At 40.6% G+C, this 17,793-nt stretch overlaps 5 protein-coding genes across 5 annotated transcripts; 1 reads left to right on the top strand and 4 right to left on the bottom strand.

The window, feature by feature from the left end:
• Nucleotides 1-497: 497 nt before the first annotated feature.
• Nucleotides 498-2,808, bottom strand: cldnk (claudin k). The gene is made up of 2 exons (XM_079253291.1): nucleotides 2,523-2,808; nucleotides 498-1,559 (listed from the first exon to the last, which is right to left on the bottom strand). Exon 2 carries the CDS (start codon nucleotides 1,382-1,384, stop codon nucleotides 737-739), a length of 648 nt encoding a protein of 215 aa, XP_079109417.1. The 5' UTR covers nucleotides 1,385-1,559; nucleotides 2,523-2,808; the 3' UTR covers nucleotides 498-736.
• A 418-nt stretch (nucleotides 2,809-3,226) lies between these two features.
• btr02 (bloodthirsty-related gene family, member 2) lies at nucleotides 3,227-4,961 on the bottom strand (the record flags this gene model as incomplete). Its single annotated transcript, XM_079253626.1, has 6 exons — nucleotides 3,227-3,771; nucleotides 3,862-3,888; nucleotides 3,981-4,107; nucleotides 4,200-4,442; nucleotides 4,532-4,612; nucleotides 4,695-4,961. The coding sequence occupies 6 exons, from the start codon at nucleotides 4,959-4,961 to the stop codon at nucleotides 3,227-3,229; spliced, it is 1,290 nt and encodes a 429-aa protein (XP_079109752.1).
• A 2,199-nt stretch (nucleotides 4,962-7,160) lies between these two features.
• On the bottom strand, nucleotides 7,161-8,482 carry LOC306765603 (GTPase IMAP family member 7; the record flags this gene model as incomplete). Its single annotated transcript, XM_079253084.1, has 2 exons — nucleotides 7,161-8,185; nucleotides 8,464-8,482. 2 exons carry the CDS (start codon nucleotides 8,480-8,482, stop codon nucleotides 7,161-7,163), a joined length of 1,044 nt encoding a protein of 347 aa, XP_079109210.1.
• A 1,419-nt stretch (nucleotides 8,483-9,901) lies between these two features.
• rsad1 (radical S-adenosyl methionine domain containing 1) lies at nucleotides 9,902-13,845 on the top strand. Its single transcript, XM_079252737.1, has 9 exons — nucleotides 9,902-10,214; nucleotides 10,354-10,487; nucleotides 10,588-10,792; nucleotides 10,872-11,237; nucleotides 12,191-12,254; nucleotides 12,340-12,487; nucleotides 12,755-12,809; nucleotides 12,919-13,022; nucleotides 13,228-13,845. The coding sequence occupies exons 1-9, from the start codon at nucleotides 10,074-10,076 to the stop codon at nucleotides 13,376-13,378; spliced, it is 1,368 nt and encodes a 455-aa protein (XP_079108863.1). The 5' UTR covers nucleotides 9,902-10,073; the 3' UTR covers nucleotides 13,379-13,845.
• A 1,296-nt stretch (nucleotides 13,846-15,141) lies between these two features.
• rasd2a (RASD family member 2a) lies at nucleotides 15,142-16,327 on the bottom strand (the record flags this gene model as incomplete). The annotated part of the gene is made up of 2 exons (XM_079252462.1): nucleotides 15,142-15,659; nucleotides 15,787-16,327. 2 exons carry the CDS (start codon nucleotides 16,325-16,327, stop codon nucleotides 15,142-15,144), a joined length of 1,059 nt encoding a protein of 352 aa, XP_079108588.1.
• Nucleotides 16,328-17,793: the final 1,466 nt, after the last annotated feature.

The raw sequence follows: 17,793 nt of genomic DNA, 5'->3' as shown, positions 1-17,793 counted from the left end.
CAACAATCTATTCTGATAGTTGATCATGTTCAAGTTTAAAAGCAAATCTGGTGAGAAATCTAAGATTCAGCTCATGAGTGAGTTTATGTCTACTGTTGTTGTAAGAAGGAGGCAGCGTGCTGACATCAGCTGGTTTAATTTATTTGCTACTTAAGGTTAAGCAGCATTTTCACTCTGCCAAATAAAAATCTTCTATTCTTTTTTTGTTCCTGGCACAGAGTAGCTGAGACAGAAACGAGGAGATAGGAGATAGGACAACGCACACAAGCACACAACAATACGGCACCACAAGCAAATGTACAAACATCTCTATTGTTGTATTGTTCTTCTTCCATCAGCAGTAGTGTTTACATAGATGAGTCAAAGTTTTGTTTTTCTAAAATAAAAACTACTATTATAAAAACTACTATGAAAATCTTTTCTAAGTAAACACATAAAACAGAGATTTTTTTTAAAGAGTTTTTATATTTGTAAAAATGCCAACACACACATTTTTCCTGCACAGAGGATACAACTTTATTGTATTTTACTGACAGACAGAAAAAATGGTTACTGAACAATCAGATATGAAATAATAAAATAAATTAAATGTTCCCTGTACAGCCTCCTGTGTATTTTCATAGAGAAAAAGTAAACTGGAGTGAAATTACATGTAAATAATGATAGGGAGAAAATTCAAGGGGAGCTAAAACAGGTTTGTCATCATTTGGGGTGAATTTGTGGAAATTGAGGGCGTTCAGACGTAACCTTTGACTTGTGTAGCAGGTGCCCTACGGGGACTGCTTTCTCCACTGCTGAAGGTGGGAGAGCCTGGGATGCCAGGGGGACTTGACCCTGCATAGAGCAGAGATCCGCCAATGAGAAGCAAGGCTGATGCTCCCCAGCCGATGTAAAGGGCAGGCCCAAGCTCGCGCTTGTGTGGTGCTGCCACATGTGGATCATAGAAATCCCTGATGATGGAGTGGGCAGTCCAACAGACGGGCACAAGGTACAGAAACCCTGCAATGGCAAAAAGGGCGCCAGAAATACGAGCGATACGTGCCTTGAGGCTGTTCACACCTATGCACTTCGTGCATTTGACTCCAAGGACCCCAAGAGCCAGAGCCAGACCACAAAGTAGGATGGAGAACACTGTGAGACCACGGGCAGCCTGCATGTCACTGGGCAAAGCCAGCAAGCTATCATACACCTTACACTGGATCTGACCTGTACTTTGCACTATGCAATTCATCCAAAGACCTTCCCATATGATCTGAGCTGTCACTATGTTGTTACCGATGAAGGCGGTAACCCTCCACAGGGGAATAGCACACACTACTGCCCCACCAACCCAGCCCACAATGGACAGGATCAGGCCCAGCAACTGCATGCCTGTTGTTGCCATGATGAAGATTTTATTAGGATCAGATAGACTTGGTTTTAAATCAGTCTCTGCTGCAGAGGATTAACTTCTTTTTGCTACAAAGAACTGTGACAGTCTGTAGTTGGAAATAGGGTCCACTTCGGGATCTTTGATGAAGATGTTGCTGAAGTCAGCTTTTCTTAGAAGAAGACGGCTCCTGAAATGTGGAAAAAACAAAAGAGTTGAACCATTTTAGATATTCAGGTGTGTGAAACAAGTGTATAAAATCTTGAAAAAAAACAACTGGAAAAATGACACAAAATCATTGCTATGGCAGTAAAGCTTGAAAAGATCATTGAAGCACATATTTATCATAAATATTTGGAAACAAGCTGAGAGGCCCATGTTAAGTGAATTCCAGTAAGAATCACAGAGAATAGGCCTCTTTGACACAGCTGTGGGTGTTGAGCTACGCCTTGCCGGGTGAGTGGATTATCTCAGAAAAAACATGAGGAGACTCTGAACACAAGCAGCTTTCATGGAAGCTTGTGGAGTGGGCCAGCAGGACCCGTGTCATCTGTTTGTCACATCTCTTTTTTGATCATTTATGTGAATCAAACCACACAAGATCAATCAATCTTGAAGAAGAAAATCAAGATCAAAAGGGTACATTGACCCATACCTGACAAGCATGTATCCATCTAAAATGAATTGTTGAAACAAAGATATCCCATTTTATTTAATGGGAGGGGAGAACTACAAAACTACAACAATAACTCTCCCATTGTTGCATTGATAAGACTGCATCCAGTTTGGTTGTATATGTGCAGTGACACTGAAACTGTTTTTGTTTTTTAATTCTAAAACATAGTTCATAAAGTCCAAGAAACAAATTTCCCTGTTTATCATTTGGAAGTTCCTGAGAGACTCCTGGATTAGTCGCAACCCTTGTTCAATCACAGGAAATAGCCGCAAACTTTAATGAAAAAAGAGCTGCTGATAACATCACATACACTCACCTCCAACATCCTCTACACAAGGATAATACAATAGTGGCATAGCACAGCATTTAATTTGTAAACAGTTTATATCAAATCAGTTTTTCACACATGTTAATTTAAGTGAAATTTTGTCCATTATAACTTCCATTGATGCATTAGACATTATTAAGGATATTTACCTGTAATGAAATATGCTGTATTTTCGTGGAGATGACCCGCAGGCTTGTGGTTGTTTGCTCGTCCTTCCAGTAGTGGATTTCTGGAATTGTGAATGCCCTGAGAATTCAGATCAGTCAACAGGAAGGCCAGCAAGCTGAGGGGCCTCTGTTTCAGAGGTTTGGGTGAATTGCAGCAGAAAGGAGCGATCAGCTTCCGCACCATGGACTGGACTGAAGATGGAGCTGCCCTCAGAGATGCCAGCGAAAGTCTGTGTGGCGGTGGGCAGAAGCGTGTGCATGACTCTGTTTGTGTGTGAATACGTGAAAGTGTACGAGTGTGTCTCCCAGTGCCTGGTGTATGGGCACAATGCCTTGCTGTTTTGCAACGCCCTCCCTCCCAGCTCCTCGTCAACCTCTGTCCCAACCCTGTAGCCCCACACATCCATCCAACTCAGCAATCCCCTCTTTCTCCTCTTATTCCACTTTGACTCATTTGTTCGCTTATGAGAGCATTCTTTTTTCTGTAACCCTTTTCTTTCTTTTCAATCTGTTTATGGGTTTCACTAAAGTTCTCAAGTGCAAGGAGCTGGTCCTCATTCGCCCTCTTCGTCACTGTTCGTTGCAGATATGTGGTTCATTGTTGATTGTCCGATGCATTTTTAAATCAGTACATATATTTACAAAAATAGATACGTTTGAAAAAAGGTCATCACAAGTAGAGCAGCTCAGATGCTGCAAAAATTTGAAGAAATAATTAAGGGTGCTGCATTTCTGCCACCATGCAGGCGACCAGGACTGAAGAATGGATGAAGCCTATCAGTGAACTTGTCTGCAAAGGTGTGAATGTGGACTCCAGAGTCCACACAGTAGAAGGACACACGACCTTCTGTGTAATCCAAGAAAATGCCCACTTTCTTGGGTCGATGCTGCAAAGCCACTGAGGTCACAGGAGAGGTGTTGGCAATATATTGACCTCCAGCTTTCAGGCTTAAAGTCCAGAAGCCATTAGAGGGACAGACAGTGAACTTGCCTTTCCTGTTTATGGACTGTCTGGCAACACCCAGGTTCCATTCAATCTTCTCCCCAACTTCCACTTCCCAGTAGCATCTCCCACTGCTAAAGCTTTCTTTGGCCAGCACGTTGGCCACACGGTCAAAGCGCTTGGGGTTATCTGGCACCTCCTGGAGCTTGCTAGTGTGCCTCACCTGCTTTCTGTCATCTGAGACAGAAAGGAAGGGGTGGGCTGTCTTACCGCTGAGGTTGACATCCACTAAAAAATAAAAGAGAAAGAAAAAAAACTAAAGAATTAAACAAACAGTGTGGAACCACAATGTTTATAAGACCACAGAACAAGTCTTACCTGTGTATTTTTCCATTCTTTTAAGTTCTAAAGAAGGGCAGCAGGAAGAAAAGCACATCACAATCAGGAAATTAACCACAGAATGAATAAATCTACAACATTAAAGAAACGTTACTCACCAGCCTTTGACAGCCTGTTGACCTCTCCTTTTATCTTCTCTAGGATGTCTGAAAGCCCTCTTCTGGTGACCCCGACACATGGGTCTGTTTCTATGGTAACCTTGGACCAATCCTTTAAGTTGGAGGGCTACATGTAGAACATGTGGAAATAGCATTGTACAATAATGAAGCCTCCCATCATCATCATCATTCCTGCAGTTAACACAAACAGATACTCACCAACATAACTGGCTTTGTGTCATCACATTGATCACCTGATTCTTGTGAACTGGGTTCGCAGACCTCCTTCTTTAGCTTCTGGATCTCCAGTTTAATTTCTTTTACCAGTGTTTCTACTCTCTTCTCTTCCTCTTTTTGCTTCTCCTCAATTGCAGCAACGACTGCTTTGTGACTCTTCTCCATGGCATTTACAAGGGCAGAGAAGACCTTCTGACTCTCCCGTACTTCCCGGAGGTAAGAGTTCTGATTGGAAATCATCATTTGATAATGAACATTTTTGTTGGAATAAGCAAACATTTCTTTTTAGTTGTTTTGGAGAGTTTCTAGCTCACCTTCTGAAGCTCAAAAGAGTATTTTAGCCTTTCTATCTTCTGCAGCCTTTCCTGAACCATTTGCTCAACATCAATAACAACCTGTACACATGCAACACTGACATAAATAAAACTGTTCTTACACAAAGTTATTGAATTAATAATGACAGCAAAACAGTACCATCTCTTCTTCATGTGGTTTCTGTGATCGAGTCTTCTTGTAGTTGTCAGAGACATCCGCCAAGATGTGGTTGACACTGAGGTTGGGCTTGTCGGGAAACACTCTTCTACAGTCGGGACAGTATTTGGACTGATGTCGTGTCCAGTATTGGCAGAGACAGGACAAGCAGAAGCTGTGTCCACATGGTATGGTTACTGGGTTGGTGAAGATGTCTTTGCACAAGAAGCACAAAAAGTGCTTCTCAGAGAGGAGGCTGATGGTAGAGGCCATTCTGAAAATAGAGAAAGAAATACAAATGAACAAAGCAAGCTTTTTTCTGTTGATTTTATTCAAATTCATCTTTGTTTAAATCAACAAGTTTTTTTTTGTTTTTTTTTTAGTACACTTAGCCTAGATTAAACACAACTGCGATTAACATCTTGAGCGAATTGCCCCCAGTTGTGATATAAGTCTTTGGAAACAGGCCAGGGACCTTTGTATTGGTATTGGCAGAATAAGCTCGGTTTTATTTAATCCAAGCTCGAAGTCAGAATTGTCTTAATTTTGCAAAGAAAAATAGAAAAATAAATTGTCCAGGAAGTGGGGCTAAGATTTTTTTAATAAGTGGTACAGCTACTTTTCTGCAAGTAGAGATGTCCCTACTGAGCTCCTGCAAAGCGTCTTTGCTCTTCTTGTTTGCAATTGGAGGAGCTGAGTGCAACATTTGCCCTCTGGTACAATCCTTACATGCCAGTAAATGAACAACTCTCAAGAAATGTTTTCCTGTCATTTTCAATTATCATAACAAGAATGTTCAATCGTTTATAGTCATGCTTATGGTGAAACATGTCTTTCTCCATTTTATTACTGCAGACTATTTAGCTTATGGAAGATGGAGAAAAAAATGTTCTTGCTGTGAAACAACAATGACAACCACAACACATGCAGCTCTAAGCCAGTGTGGCATGGATTTTTTTCACTGTTTTACTTGTATGAACCACAGGGCACAGAGCTAGTAAGTCTGGTTTAAATGCATAACAGAAAGCAATCTCTAAATACAAACAATAAATGATTCAAGTTGAAGATAAAAACTTGCCAGAAATGGAATTAAAAGCATAAATATATGCATGGGGCATAATAATAGGAACCCTGTTTGAAATCTGAAACAGAAACTTTTCAGGAAATCCAAGATTAAAAGAGACATATTCTCAAGCAAGATGCAATTTCTATAATGCTGAATAACCGTTATGTAACTTTCATATAAATTATCTGTACCCTAACCCTCTGACTGGTTGTTCATTGTCACCGCCACTGGCATTTGAGTTCTTTGTGATCGAGGACAGATAAACCGACTCACAATGGAGCGAGATAGATATGTTGTCAAACAGGTAACTACCAATTACGCGATACAGTAAAAACCTAAGAGATGGCAGAGACTACAAAAGTAGGATTTGAAGATATGATATTAAAAAAGCATTTTCTAGGAATGTGATCTTCTTCAGTTTTGATGCTGTGTACTCACACATAAAGCTGTCTCTGGTTATATAACATGGTCATAAATGACCCAGTGGCCTGACAGAAAATCATAAATTGGATAGCTTTTTTTATAGTGAAAGCAAAGAAAAAGCATACTTCATTAAATGTATTTTTTTAAAAAACGTGTTCTTACCTGAACCAGTTTTTCTTTTCCACACAGTACAACTTGTACTCACGGTTTCAGGTATTGTTACAAAGAGACGGCACCTGTTAAAGCTGAACAGGTAGGCTCAGGTATGTGTGTATGTGTGTTGTCTAGTAAAGGGGTAGTGCTTTAGACGATGGCAAACACGGTTGAGGCTCCACCCTACTGCTATCCGAGCTATACTTTAACTCATAGAAAGACACCAGGAAATGCTGTAGGCTGGATGAAAAACAAAAAAGAAGCTTATAATAGATGAATTCATCACTTTAAGCACATATTTATTTTGTAAATTGAGGTATGGATTTTAACATTATTGTTTCCCACAGAATTAATGCTAAATTGGTGGAACTATACTATTATATCCTATAATACATCATATCCCTATGCAGAATAAACATGACTGGAATAGTTATACATTACTCCAGAAAAATATCTAACCTCATTGTTGTAACGGCTTGGAAAGATGCTAATGGACCTCTTTTCTTAATTCCTAAAGATATTTCACCTCTGAAAGTAGAACTGAAGAGAAGTTTCAAGCTTTTAGGAAATTGTCAGCACATTTGTTCTTCAATTTCTCTCAAGAAATTCCCAGAACCATCCTAAAAACCTGAAAATCCCGACAAGTTAATCTGTCATAAAGAATGGTCTCATATAAATGGTTAATGATCTTCAAAAACCTAAAAAAAATCTTTCATGACCTGATCTAAATCAGCATAACTAACCCTTGTAGATACATAAAAGAAATGTGTAGCAATATTTGCTCTTTGAAAAGAAGGTAATCTAAGGTAATGTAATCTTTGCAGCACCTGTCACGAACGAGGAGCTGCAAAGAAGCGATTGATAAAGATTGAGTTGAAGTTGAGTCTGGCAGGTGGGGCTACTCTGTTCTCCATATGTTTTATTGCCACCTGAGCAGTTCCTCCTGCAGATCCACCAACTGCCCCACCAATAATACCATAAAGAACCATCCCTCCAGGCCCCTCAATAGATCCAAAAAGTGCACCCACCACAGCCCCTACAATTAAGCCTGTACCCAGTCCTCTGGCCAGAGAAGTTCTGAGCCAGCTATTGTCCAGCTCTGCTTTGGTTCGGATCTCCGCGCCAACATTAGCAATGTAGGTGTCCTTCTGGAAACACAGCTCTTCTGCTACATAGTGCTTCTCCATCTTAGTCCACGTCTTTTCTATCTCTCCTGCCCTCTTCTTCCTGAGCCTCCTTTCCTCCTTCTTCACACAGTCCTCTGCCTTCTGGAAAGTTCTGCTGGAGAAGTACCTCCCTCCTAACAAAGCCACCATTAAGTCGATTTTCTGCAGCAGGTTTCTCTCTTGGCTTCGATCTCTCCAGTTCTTGCTGAAAACATGAAAACGCCCACCGTACTCCTCTGTCAGTTCTCTCAGGTGCCAATCAGTCTTCCTCACCCTGTTTTCCAAAGCAGCTCCATCCAGATTTCCTTCATAAGCCAGAAGGACCATGCAGTGCTGCAGACAGTTTTTTCCAAAGCGCTTTTTTAGCAGTGTAACTGTTTTCATGTCATTCGGCGAGATATTCTCCATGTCAAAGGAGACGAGAAAGGCATGAGGACCTGGTATACATAAGCACTTAGACCTCCTCAGCTCCATCTTCCTCTTTACATGAGATATATCTTTGTCATAGATGTTTGGCCCATTCACCACAGTCACTTGTCTGCCAGAGAGCTCTGCCGTCATCTTTACACTGGAAGAAGTGCTGGTGACATCCTTTGAGAACTCCTCTCTTCCAAGTATGGCATTGGTTAGTTGGAACTGAGAGGGTCCACTGCTACCAACCACCATCAGCCTCAAGTCCTTAGTAGGTCCTGGAAGAACATTAATTTTGATTTAAGTTGTGAAAGATGTAATACCATTTGAGCTGTTAGATAAACCTGCAGTACCATATACCCATTCCCATATGTCAAGTTTTATAACCAACATTTCTTTGAATATTCCGTTTATAAAGTCATGCACAACAATCTGTGCAAGAGAATAGAAAGAAAAAGTAAATAAAGAAACCAAGACCAAAAAGAAACAACTCAGTGCAAATTAAATTCATCCATCGCTAATATAATTCAGCATGCAATTAAGTCTGAGTGCTTACCTTTCTTCCTCTTATCCATTTACCACAGATTCACACCAGTGCTGTAATGTAGATGAACTAAACTAACTCTACTATGGATTTAGCAGAAACATTTATTCCTCTCTTGCCCTCTCTCTCTCTCTCTCTGTTGATGAAGTAATTAAATATCAGATTTTATGTCTGCTGGAAAATGCCCTCAGGTTCAGAAGCCAGTAGTAAGCACAAGCACATTTATTGACATCCTGTGTAAAATCCCCATGTTAATTATGCTACAAAATAAATTACTGTAATGTATCATTTTATGTAAATCAGAGAATAAATTAGTTAGTTTTCCATTCACTAATACATTAATTAGATTAACTATTTCTTTTCTGCCTATGTGAATATATCTACTGTGTGCCCATGTATTTGTACAGACTGATTTTAAAGCTACTCTGCAAGGTTATGTCACTGCGCCAGACCATGTTTGTTTCCAGTGTAATCAATAGCTCATTAAAGTAGTTTGATCCTGTGTGAGTGGAGCAAAAATATCACCCAAATGTAGCTGGGTGTCATCATGCACAACAAATTTCCGAGACTGAAAAGACTGCCGTTATATTCAGTATCTGAGACCTTTTGCATCACATCACCTGCTCTATGCCATTGACTCTATCCAAATCAGTTAAACATAGCCTGATTGGAGCAGATGCTGCTGCAATGGGGTCCGTACTAATAGATGTTGTTGCTAATCATGTACCTGATTGTCTTCACATGAGGTACCAACAGCTCAAAACAAGAGTTAATAGAAGAAAAAGCTGTTCAGCATTTGACAGATAAGATTTTTCTATGGATGCCACCTATATACTTAACTCTTCATCTTATCTCACAAATGCATTTTTCTTATAAATGTGGCACAATTTAAAGGGGAAATAAGCAGGCTTTCCAACAGAACAATATTTATTTCAAAATAGCATTTTTTACAACAAAATAATAAACCAAATTTAAATATTTTTAATCATTGCTAACACTAACACTATTAGAATTGCATAGTAGGCCAACAGTATTTCCATCAATTCAAACCTTTAATGCTTGAAAATATATCTAAAACTACAAAAAAAAAAAAAAAGGGGGGGGGGGGGGGGAGTTTATCAACAAACCACAAACAAATAAACAGTTAACAACACTAACTTGCACTGCTACACAATCAGAACCATATTATGCGATTAAAACTCATTGTAGAGTCCAGTCGAGTGTCAAGTGACCAATCAAGCTTCGATATGTAATCTGGGATTATTATGTAATGGAGTAACCAGGAGAAGTGGCTGCTCAACCATTTTTTCTGGTTATTTAATCACAGAAAACTTTTTATCTGGTAAAACAGCGCCCCCAAGTGGTCAACACATATTACTAGTAAATGGGAAATCAAACTACGTATTTCCTGTTTTGAGGGACGTCATTGCTCCCGGAAATAACGAAGAAAATGAGAAAACGACTGCGCCGTCCAGAAGCCACACGGTTGTCATAGAAACCTATTTAGTTATTGTGTTTATAATGGAGACAGACTCTTAAACACCAGGTTTCACGTCAGAGGCGAGACACTCTCGCAGTTAGACTGTTGGAGGCCGCCTGAGGAGAAACAACCCGTCTCCGGCATGATAAGACACACGTCTCTTGCTGCCAGCCGTGTCCTTTCTCCCAGCCTGTGCCGACTCTCTGGCGGCGCAGTGGCTGAAGATGTGCCTGAGTGGGCAACCTCTCCTGATGTCACGAAGCAAGCATCTTTATATGTGCACGTGAGCTCGTGTTGCCACTTTACTTTTGATTAAACTTTACTTTTTTTTTTCTTGTCCATATATTATGGAATTAAATTGATATTTCACTCTCAAAAAGAAATCAAGTGTATAAATAAATCATACATCCCTTTCCTTGCAGTGGCCTTATTGTGTCAGGAGGTGCTCTTACTGTAATTTTAACAAGTATATACCCAGAGACAACAACCACCACATCATGACCAAGTGCCTTCAGAAAGAAACCGAGACATTGCTGCAGCTCAGTCAGGTGTCTCGGTACAGTATCATTTCCTATAACTTCCACATTTAATCACTCAGTATGAACTGAAACTTCCTGAAACATAATGCCTTTATGGCCCTTTGCTTTGACTTACAGCATCACTTCAGTGTTTTTTGGTGGTGGGACTCCAAGCCTGGCTCCCCCCTCAACCATTGCTGCCATCCTAGAGACTGTCTCCAAACAGGTGAGTCTCTCAGATGAAGCAGAGGTTACACTCGAGGTGAACCCTACCCCTGCTGGCAGGTCAAGGTTAGAGGGCTACCACCATGCTGGGGTGAATCGTTTCTCCATTGGGGTGCAGGTAATTGTAATCTAAGGATGACTGATTATAGAAACTAAAGTGTTTTCAGTGGATTCCAATCCCATTTTCAATCCAACAGTCTTTGCAGGATGAGGACTTGAAAAGACTGGGAAGAGACCACAATTGTCAAGAGTCTTTGCAAACTATCGAAGAGGCCAGGAAGCTTTGCCCTGGTAGGGTGTCAGTAGATATCATGTTTGGACGGCCCAAACAGACAGCTGAATCCTGGGAGGATGAGCTGTCTGAGCTCTTAAAAGTGTGTGATGATCACGTATCTCTATATCAGCTGACCGTAGAAAGAGGTACACAGCTTTTTAAACAGGTTCAGAGTGGACAAGCAATCATGCCTCCGGAGGAAGTCACAGCGGAGATGTATCAACGTGCTAGGAGGACTCTCCACCAGCATGGTTTTCTGCAATATGAGGTGTCCAATTTTGCAAGAAACGTAAGTCCCCAGAAGAAAAAAACTTATTATGAGCATTAGTTGCTTTTTCTGTGGTTTTTTTTTTTTTTTTTGGTTTGTTTAAAAAACAAACGTACGCAAGAGAATGTCAGTCTCAAAGTCATTATTCTCAGTGCTGCAAAGGGGAGTTCATACTAACATTAGACTGTGGGTTTTGAATCATGCATAAAGTAACATATGCAGCCATCCATCTGACATCTTCAGGAAGAAGCTTATTTAATCATTTTTTGCACAGATTCCAAGTTTCCAGGTTTCAAACTGGGCCCCTGTTGTTCCAAATTGTCACTTTCAGTGAAGCAGCTTAATTACTTCATCAAGGAGGAGAAAGAAAAAGTTACACGTTTGCAGTTTATAAATGCACTAACACGTTTGATCCAGTATACAATCCTTGAGAAGGAACAAAACCAAGCTGCAGTGCAACATGCAGTCCAGCTCAGAGCTGTGACTCTGGCAGCTGCTGTGGATATTTTTAAGCAGACATCACTTATTGATCTTTAGTTTTCAGCTAAATCTATTTAAAAACTAATATAATTCATAATCTGAAATTGATTCCTTACATTTAAAGATGCATGGATAATTTGTCCCTGCTGTGAGGCAAGTTTTGGAAAATATTTTGCTTGCCTTTAAGAAAATCAGTAACACCCCTCCAGCAAAAACACATTAAGAAAAAGCAAGTGTAGGCATATTTGTTTACTTGTTGGTTCTTAGAAAATGAGAGAGTTTAAATTGTAATTGCCTGTAAAACACAAGCAGTTCAATGTTTTGTTAATTAGAGGAATATTATTGAGTGTTATTGGGCTTTATTGTTTGTTTTTATTGTGTTATCTTCATCGACATGGCAGATTTCTTCTCCAGCTGGCTCCATATTATCTGATAAACATGTCTCAGTGGAGCATTCACAGCAGCACGTTAACACTCATCTTTGTGTTGTGTAGAAATCAGTGAGTCATCACAACTTGGGCTACTGGAAGGGACAGCAATACATCGGTATTGGCCCAGGTAATATCTAGACAGAAAGCTATAAATCGTGTTGACCATGATTGTGGAACGTTCATGTTTTTGTTTGTTTATGTGACTGTAACAGGAGCACACGGACGTTTTGTCCCTCTTGGAGTGGGAAGTGCTGTTCGCGAGGCTCGGACCCAGACTCTGGAGCCAGATGTGTGGATCCGTGAAGTCCAGCAGAGGGGACATGGCACACGGAGGCGGATTCAACTGAGCCATCTTTCACTGTGAGCTTTTGCACTTAAGGCTGTCGCGTTGTGTCTTGTGATGAGTATTTATTGGCCGTCACACAACAAGACAGCTGCAGTGTCCAGAAATTCTCAGCCTGTGTGAAATGCCAGCTCACAGAAAGCGTGAGCGACAGTGTTTTGAGGTTTCTGTAAATGTGCTTGTTCCCTCAAACATTTTGTCCTTGTAACATGCTATTATCAGACTTGGCCTTGTCGCTGTGGAAACACAGTGTAACACACTTCTGAATGCTGTTTGCTTGCTAGATTGGAGGAGGTGTTGGTGATGGGAATGAGAATGACACAAGGCATTGATCACAAGGTGAAACTCTTTCAATAATCATTTTGGTTTCTGCATGAATTTCCCTGAAGAAAATGTTCCGTATTCAGTGAATTGATAAAGTTTTTCATCACTGTCTGCTGTTTCACAGCACTGGGACTTGTTTAGCCCTGAAATGGGTCTTCATGAAGTTTTTGGTGAATCCATCAATGTCCAGGAGCTGCTGCAGAGTGAACAGCTAAATCTTGACAAAAGGTAAATGATACCAAATCTTGCATTTTTTGCTTTTGCATTGCTCACAATGGTTACGAACAGTTATTTTCTGCAGCCTTTGACCATAAATCTGAAAATGATTATTTGCACTAGTTATTATTTTAACATGAGGTTCTCATTACAACCAGGCTGAAACCAGGAAATGCTCTACTCTTGTCCCACTTTGTTTTGATCTTGTCCTTTTCAGAGGTCTCCGGTGTTCCTGGGAAGGTCTGGCCCTACTGGACAGCATACTTCCAGTGCTCCTGGTGGAGCTTGAAAGGCAAATACTTCACACTCTTCATAGGAACCATTCTCTGTGTGATGGTCTACAAACCAAGACGAGCTCCAGGCCTTGATGACAGTTATATTATTGGAGCAAATAACCTTATAAATAACCTTTTTGTGGGTTTGGTTGAGGCCAGCAAAACACAACAAAAATAGATCAACAGTGTCTACATAACATTTATATTTATTAAGGCTGTGCCTTTATCTTTTAGATTCACTCCCTCAGTTGATTGAATTGTTCATCTTCAGTGTTTCTTTGCTGCCTTTACAAGTCAAACAGCATCATCCTGGTGTATGAATGTGGAGTAAATGAACAGTGTATTTGTGTACACCGCTTTTGACAAATGCTGTAGAAATCTAATCCATTATTTATTATTATTATTATGCTGGTCAGTAATAGTTTCTTGTCTTACCCAATTAGAGCGGAGACAGAACACTTCTCCACACACCTGTCATGAATATTGTACAACCTTGTTTGTTGTCCCTCAACTGTTTTAATGAGATTTGGATTATTAAATGTTAATTTTTCTTTTAAATGCTTCCCATCATTTAATTAATTCTTGTACGGGAAAACATCTCATTAAGTCATTTTATAGCCACCTGAGCATCATTATTATTCTCTAATTACACAGGAAATTGGGTTGATATGAGAACCTGTTCAAATAGGTCTCCAGAGAATACATGCAATATTTGTTGCTTTTATAAATAAACCTGATGAATTACACTTCCAGCTTTTTTATATGGCAACCCTGATCAGAATAATAAACTGCATCGTAATAAGAAAAACCTTTTAAACTATTTCAAATCCAATTACATTAATAAAAAAAAAAATCATACTGTTAAATACGATTGATATAGTTTCTGGCAAGCTCTGACCAGAGGCTGCTCTTACAAAAGAAATATATTCTCTACTCACTCTAGACAAGAAATTAATTTAGCTAATCTAAATTTCTCTAATAGTGGAGTCTTGGGGGACAGTATATGTGTGTGCATTCAATTAAACCCAACTTGGGTAAAGCTTACTTTATGAAGCGCTCTAAGTGAGTTTTAATTTGCATTTAAATGAGAAGGAAATGAACCACCTCTTGCTAAAAAGTCAGAAGGACATGTGGTGCAGGAGCAGCAGCCTTTGCTGTCAACCGCTGTGAAAAATGACTGACCCGCAAATGTCTAAGGAGAGGTGGTACAGATGATGCCCTTATTATTTGAAAAATTTCTAAGTGGGTTCTGTCCATGGTGCTGATTTAATCAGTACTCCTATTTTCACTCCCCTCCTCTTCTTAAATAAAGATGTTTTAACGCCTTGTTCCTGAAAATGTTGTATGATGACTCAGTGTACAGCAGTGAGGATGATTAAAACTCCTGATTTTCTAAGGTATAGGGACTTTATGTCACCTTCCTCAACGTCGTGGGAGTTCTGAACTGTGAAAAATGTCTCTTAACAACTGCTTAAAGACGTTTAAGGTCGATATTTGAGTCATCCTCTCACGCAGTTGAGCTCCCTCCTACACACACCTCTGCTCTGTTTTACATAATCACTTCACAATAAATGATTTCTTGCGCTGACATGCGTAATTCCGCTATTTCTAACTCATTTATTCAACTTCTTTACCCGATCTTGTCATAAACAGGCTGAATTGTTATTGGAACAGGTAGTAAAAACGCAAAAAGTGACAATATGGGTTGATAACTTTTATTAAAGGATCATATAATACACATAGAAAACCAACATAAGAACGCACCGGTCCGGCCAGGTGCTATAGGAGTATAACTCCTTACATATGTGACATTGCAGCATACTACCACAATTTGTTTTGTCGAGAAGTCTCATAATTCATTGAATCTGACACTTCTCGGGTTTTTTGTGTTTGGTGCTTGATCCAAGCACCAGCCGCAGGTCGCTGGTGAAGCTCGGGCGGCGCGCAAGTGGGTCCACGGCGGCGCATGGCGCACTGAGTCCGCGCGAATGTCTTCTCCTCCTGCCTCGCTTGTTGATGCACATGGACTGGTAGGAGAGGATGGGTATCATCTGATGCTGCGAAGGGCTGGTCTCGTCAGGTAGATCACCCAGAGAGGCCAGAGCTCTGAACACACCTTCCAGTCCGGTGCCGTTTTTAGCGGAGGTTTCAAAGAAGGGAACGTCCTCGCCAAGGATTTTAACCACCTCTGACCGACTGACGACCCTCTGAGCTTCTAAGTCCGCTTTATTCCCACATACCACGGTTGGCACACTCGTTGTGTGGTTTGATTTGAGTAACTTTGCCTTCGCAGCTTTGATCTCGCTGAGCAGCTCACGGACTTCATCCAGAGAGTCTCTGTCTTCCAAACTGAAGACGAGCAGAAAGATGTCAGCTGTGGACGGGAAGAAATCACTCATTATTGTTTCTGCCGTTAAGCTCAAAATACAAATGCACAAATAAAACAACCTCTATTATCAATTTCCATGTCTGAACACGCCATCCTTCTCGTGACTTGTTACCTGTCAGGATGGTAAGTCTCCGCTTTGCAGGGAAGTCTCTCTCGCTCGCAGCATCCAGGAGATCCACCTGGTATGTCTCCCCTCCAATGTGGAACAACTTTCTGTAGAAGTCCTCCACCGTGGGCTCATAGTGCTCTTCATAGTCTTCACCCAAGAACCGCCGGAGGATGTTGGTCTTGCCTACTCTGGGCGCACCAAGCACAACTATTCTATGACGGTTCCTGGGCTTGGTCTGACCCAGTTCCGCCAGATCCACTGAACTTTTCGGGAGTCGATCAGTCGACACTTGCCGATTGCCGGAACTTGAGGATCTGCGAGGAATCACTCTCTTATCCTGCCGTCTCCAGCAGCCTTTAACCGTTTTGATGATGCCCATGCCTGTTTTTGATAACTTTGAGACTTTGGGGTGCTGGAAAACTGGCGTGAGAGCTGCGCTCTGGAGAACTGAATGCGCAGTAAGGAACCGAGGATGCGCTGCGAAAGAGTTGAATAAATCGAGGATGCCATCAACGGGAAGGTAAAACTTCTCAGTTGTGTTCATCTCTGCTCTTTGAAGGCTATCGAAATCTGGTCATCAGCATCTCATCCATGTGTCCGCAGAAACAGAGCCGAGCGGCAGCTTTTATACTTCCACTCTGCGCAGTTTCTGCGTCATCAGTCTCGTTCACACAGCACTCCTTTTATAGAAACGAAGCCCCCCACTCCTCCTATAAATAATGAAATGCGTTTTCTCCCTTAAAATGTTCTAGAGAAGTCTAGGAATACAGGTGAATAACCTGCTGCTCAAAATGACCAGAAAACATGGAATATATACTCTCTGACAGTCTAAGACAAACACTCATTGATAATAACAAGCACCCTGACCTGATCAAGCCTATTATTAAATGTACTCCTCTATTTTTAGCACCATACGTGCAGGTGTCCCATTATGGATAAATGGATGGATCATACATTAATGGATAGAGTCCAGGTAATTGTCCAAATCTCTCTGAACATGGACACTGGAGGCGTGAAGTGCAGGGACTAGTTAATTGTGCTCATCTACTGTAATTTCCTGTAATGCTCTTATGGTGACAATCATAATTGTTTTATTGTTGTGTAATGCATTTTATGTGTTATTTAACAGGGACACATTTCCCCCCATACAGGGATAAAGGCCACTTGAAAGATGTCCCTACCCGATCTGACATATCAGGGCTGCTGTGATTTTATTGTCCTTGTTTAGTGCTTGTAGAAACCCCTTTGTATTATAATCACGACTTGTTGTGGAGTAGGAGATTGCTCACGCTCTGATCTGTGATTCACAGAGCCAGATGATGAGTCCTCTTGAGCACTTCCAGCTTCAAACATATGATATTATTCTTATGTGATTAACTTCTGTGTGCCTGTAGATACATGTTCCTGGAAGTCTTGGAGCTTCACCATCAGGTTATAAGCTTAACATTCTTAAAACTCTCTTTCTAAAGACATCAAGATTTTCACATGTGATCTTGTTTCTTTTGTCCAGCTATATAACATCTCAACATCCCAATTATGCAGATATTTTTTTAGAGAAAATATGTAGCGAGAGAACACAGTGAAAGCCAAAGGACGTAGAGTGAAGAAGTACCACGTGAATTGCCGAAGCAAGAACACGTTATAAAACTGTGGCTTTTTCTTTGCAAACTCTCCTTTTCAGCGGAATCAAGGGCATCCTGAATAGAGGGACCACATACTCATTTATTTCATTTCAATCAGCATCGTGCCGTTTACTTTGCCTTGAAATTTATCGAACACACTGACAAAGATAGAATCTTTTGGCACACAATATAATGTTATACTCTGAAGGCTGGTCTATGTCTGAAACCACAGGTAAACATACTTTTCTGTATTTTGTGAAAATAATTAAAAAAAACATTAAATTAGAAAAAGATTAATATAGGGAAAATATAACTACACTGTCAGAGTTGTGTGAACTCCATGTTTGTAAAATCCATGTATGATGTATGATTGACTGAATCAAAGAGC

This window comes from Telmatherina bonti (genome assembly GCF_933228915.1).
Source record: "Telmatherina bonti genome assembly, chromosome: 14".
Lineage (NCBI taxonomy): Eukaryota > Metazoa > Chordata > Actinopteri > Atheriniformes > Telmatherinidae > Telmatherina > Telmatherina bonti.
Note: the sequence above shows the minus strand (reverse complement) of the source record. Positions and strands in the feature narration are given on the sequence as shown.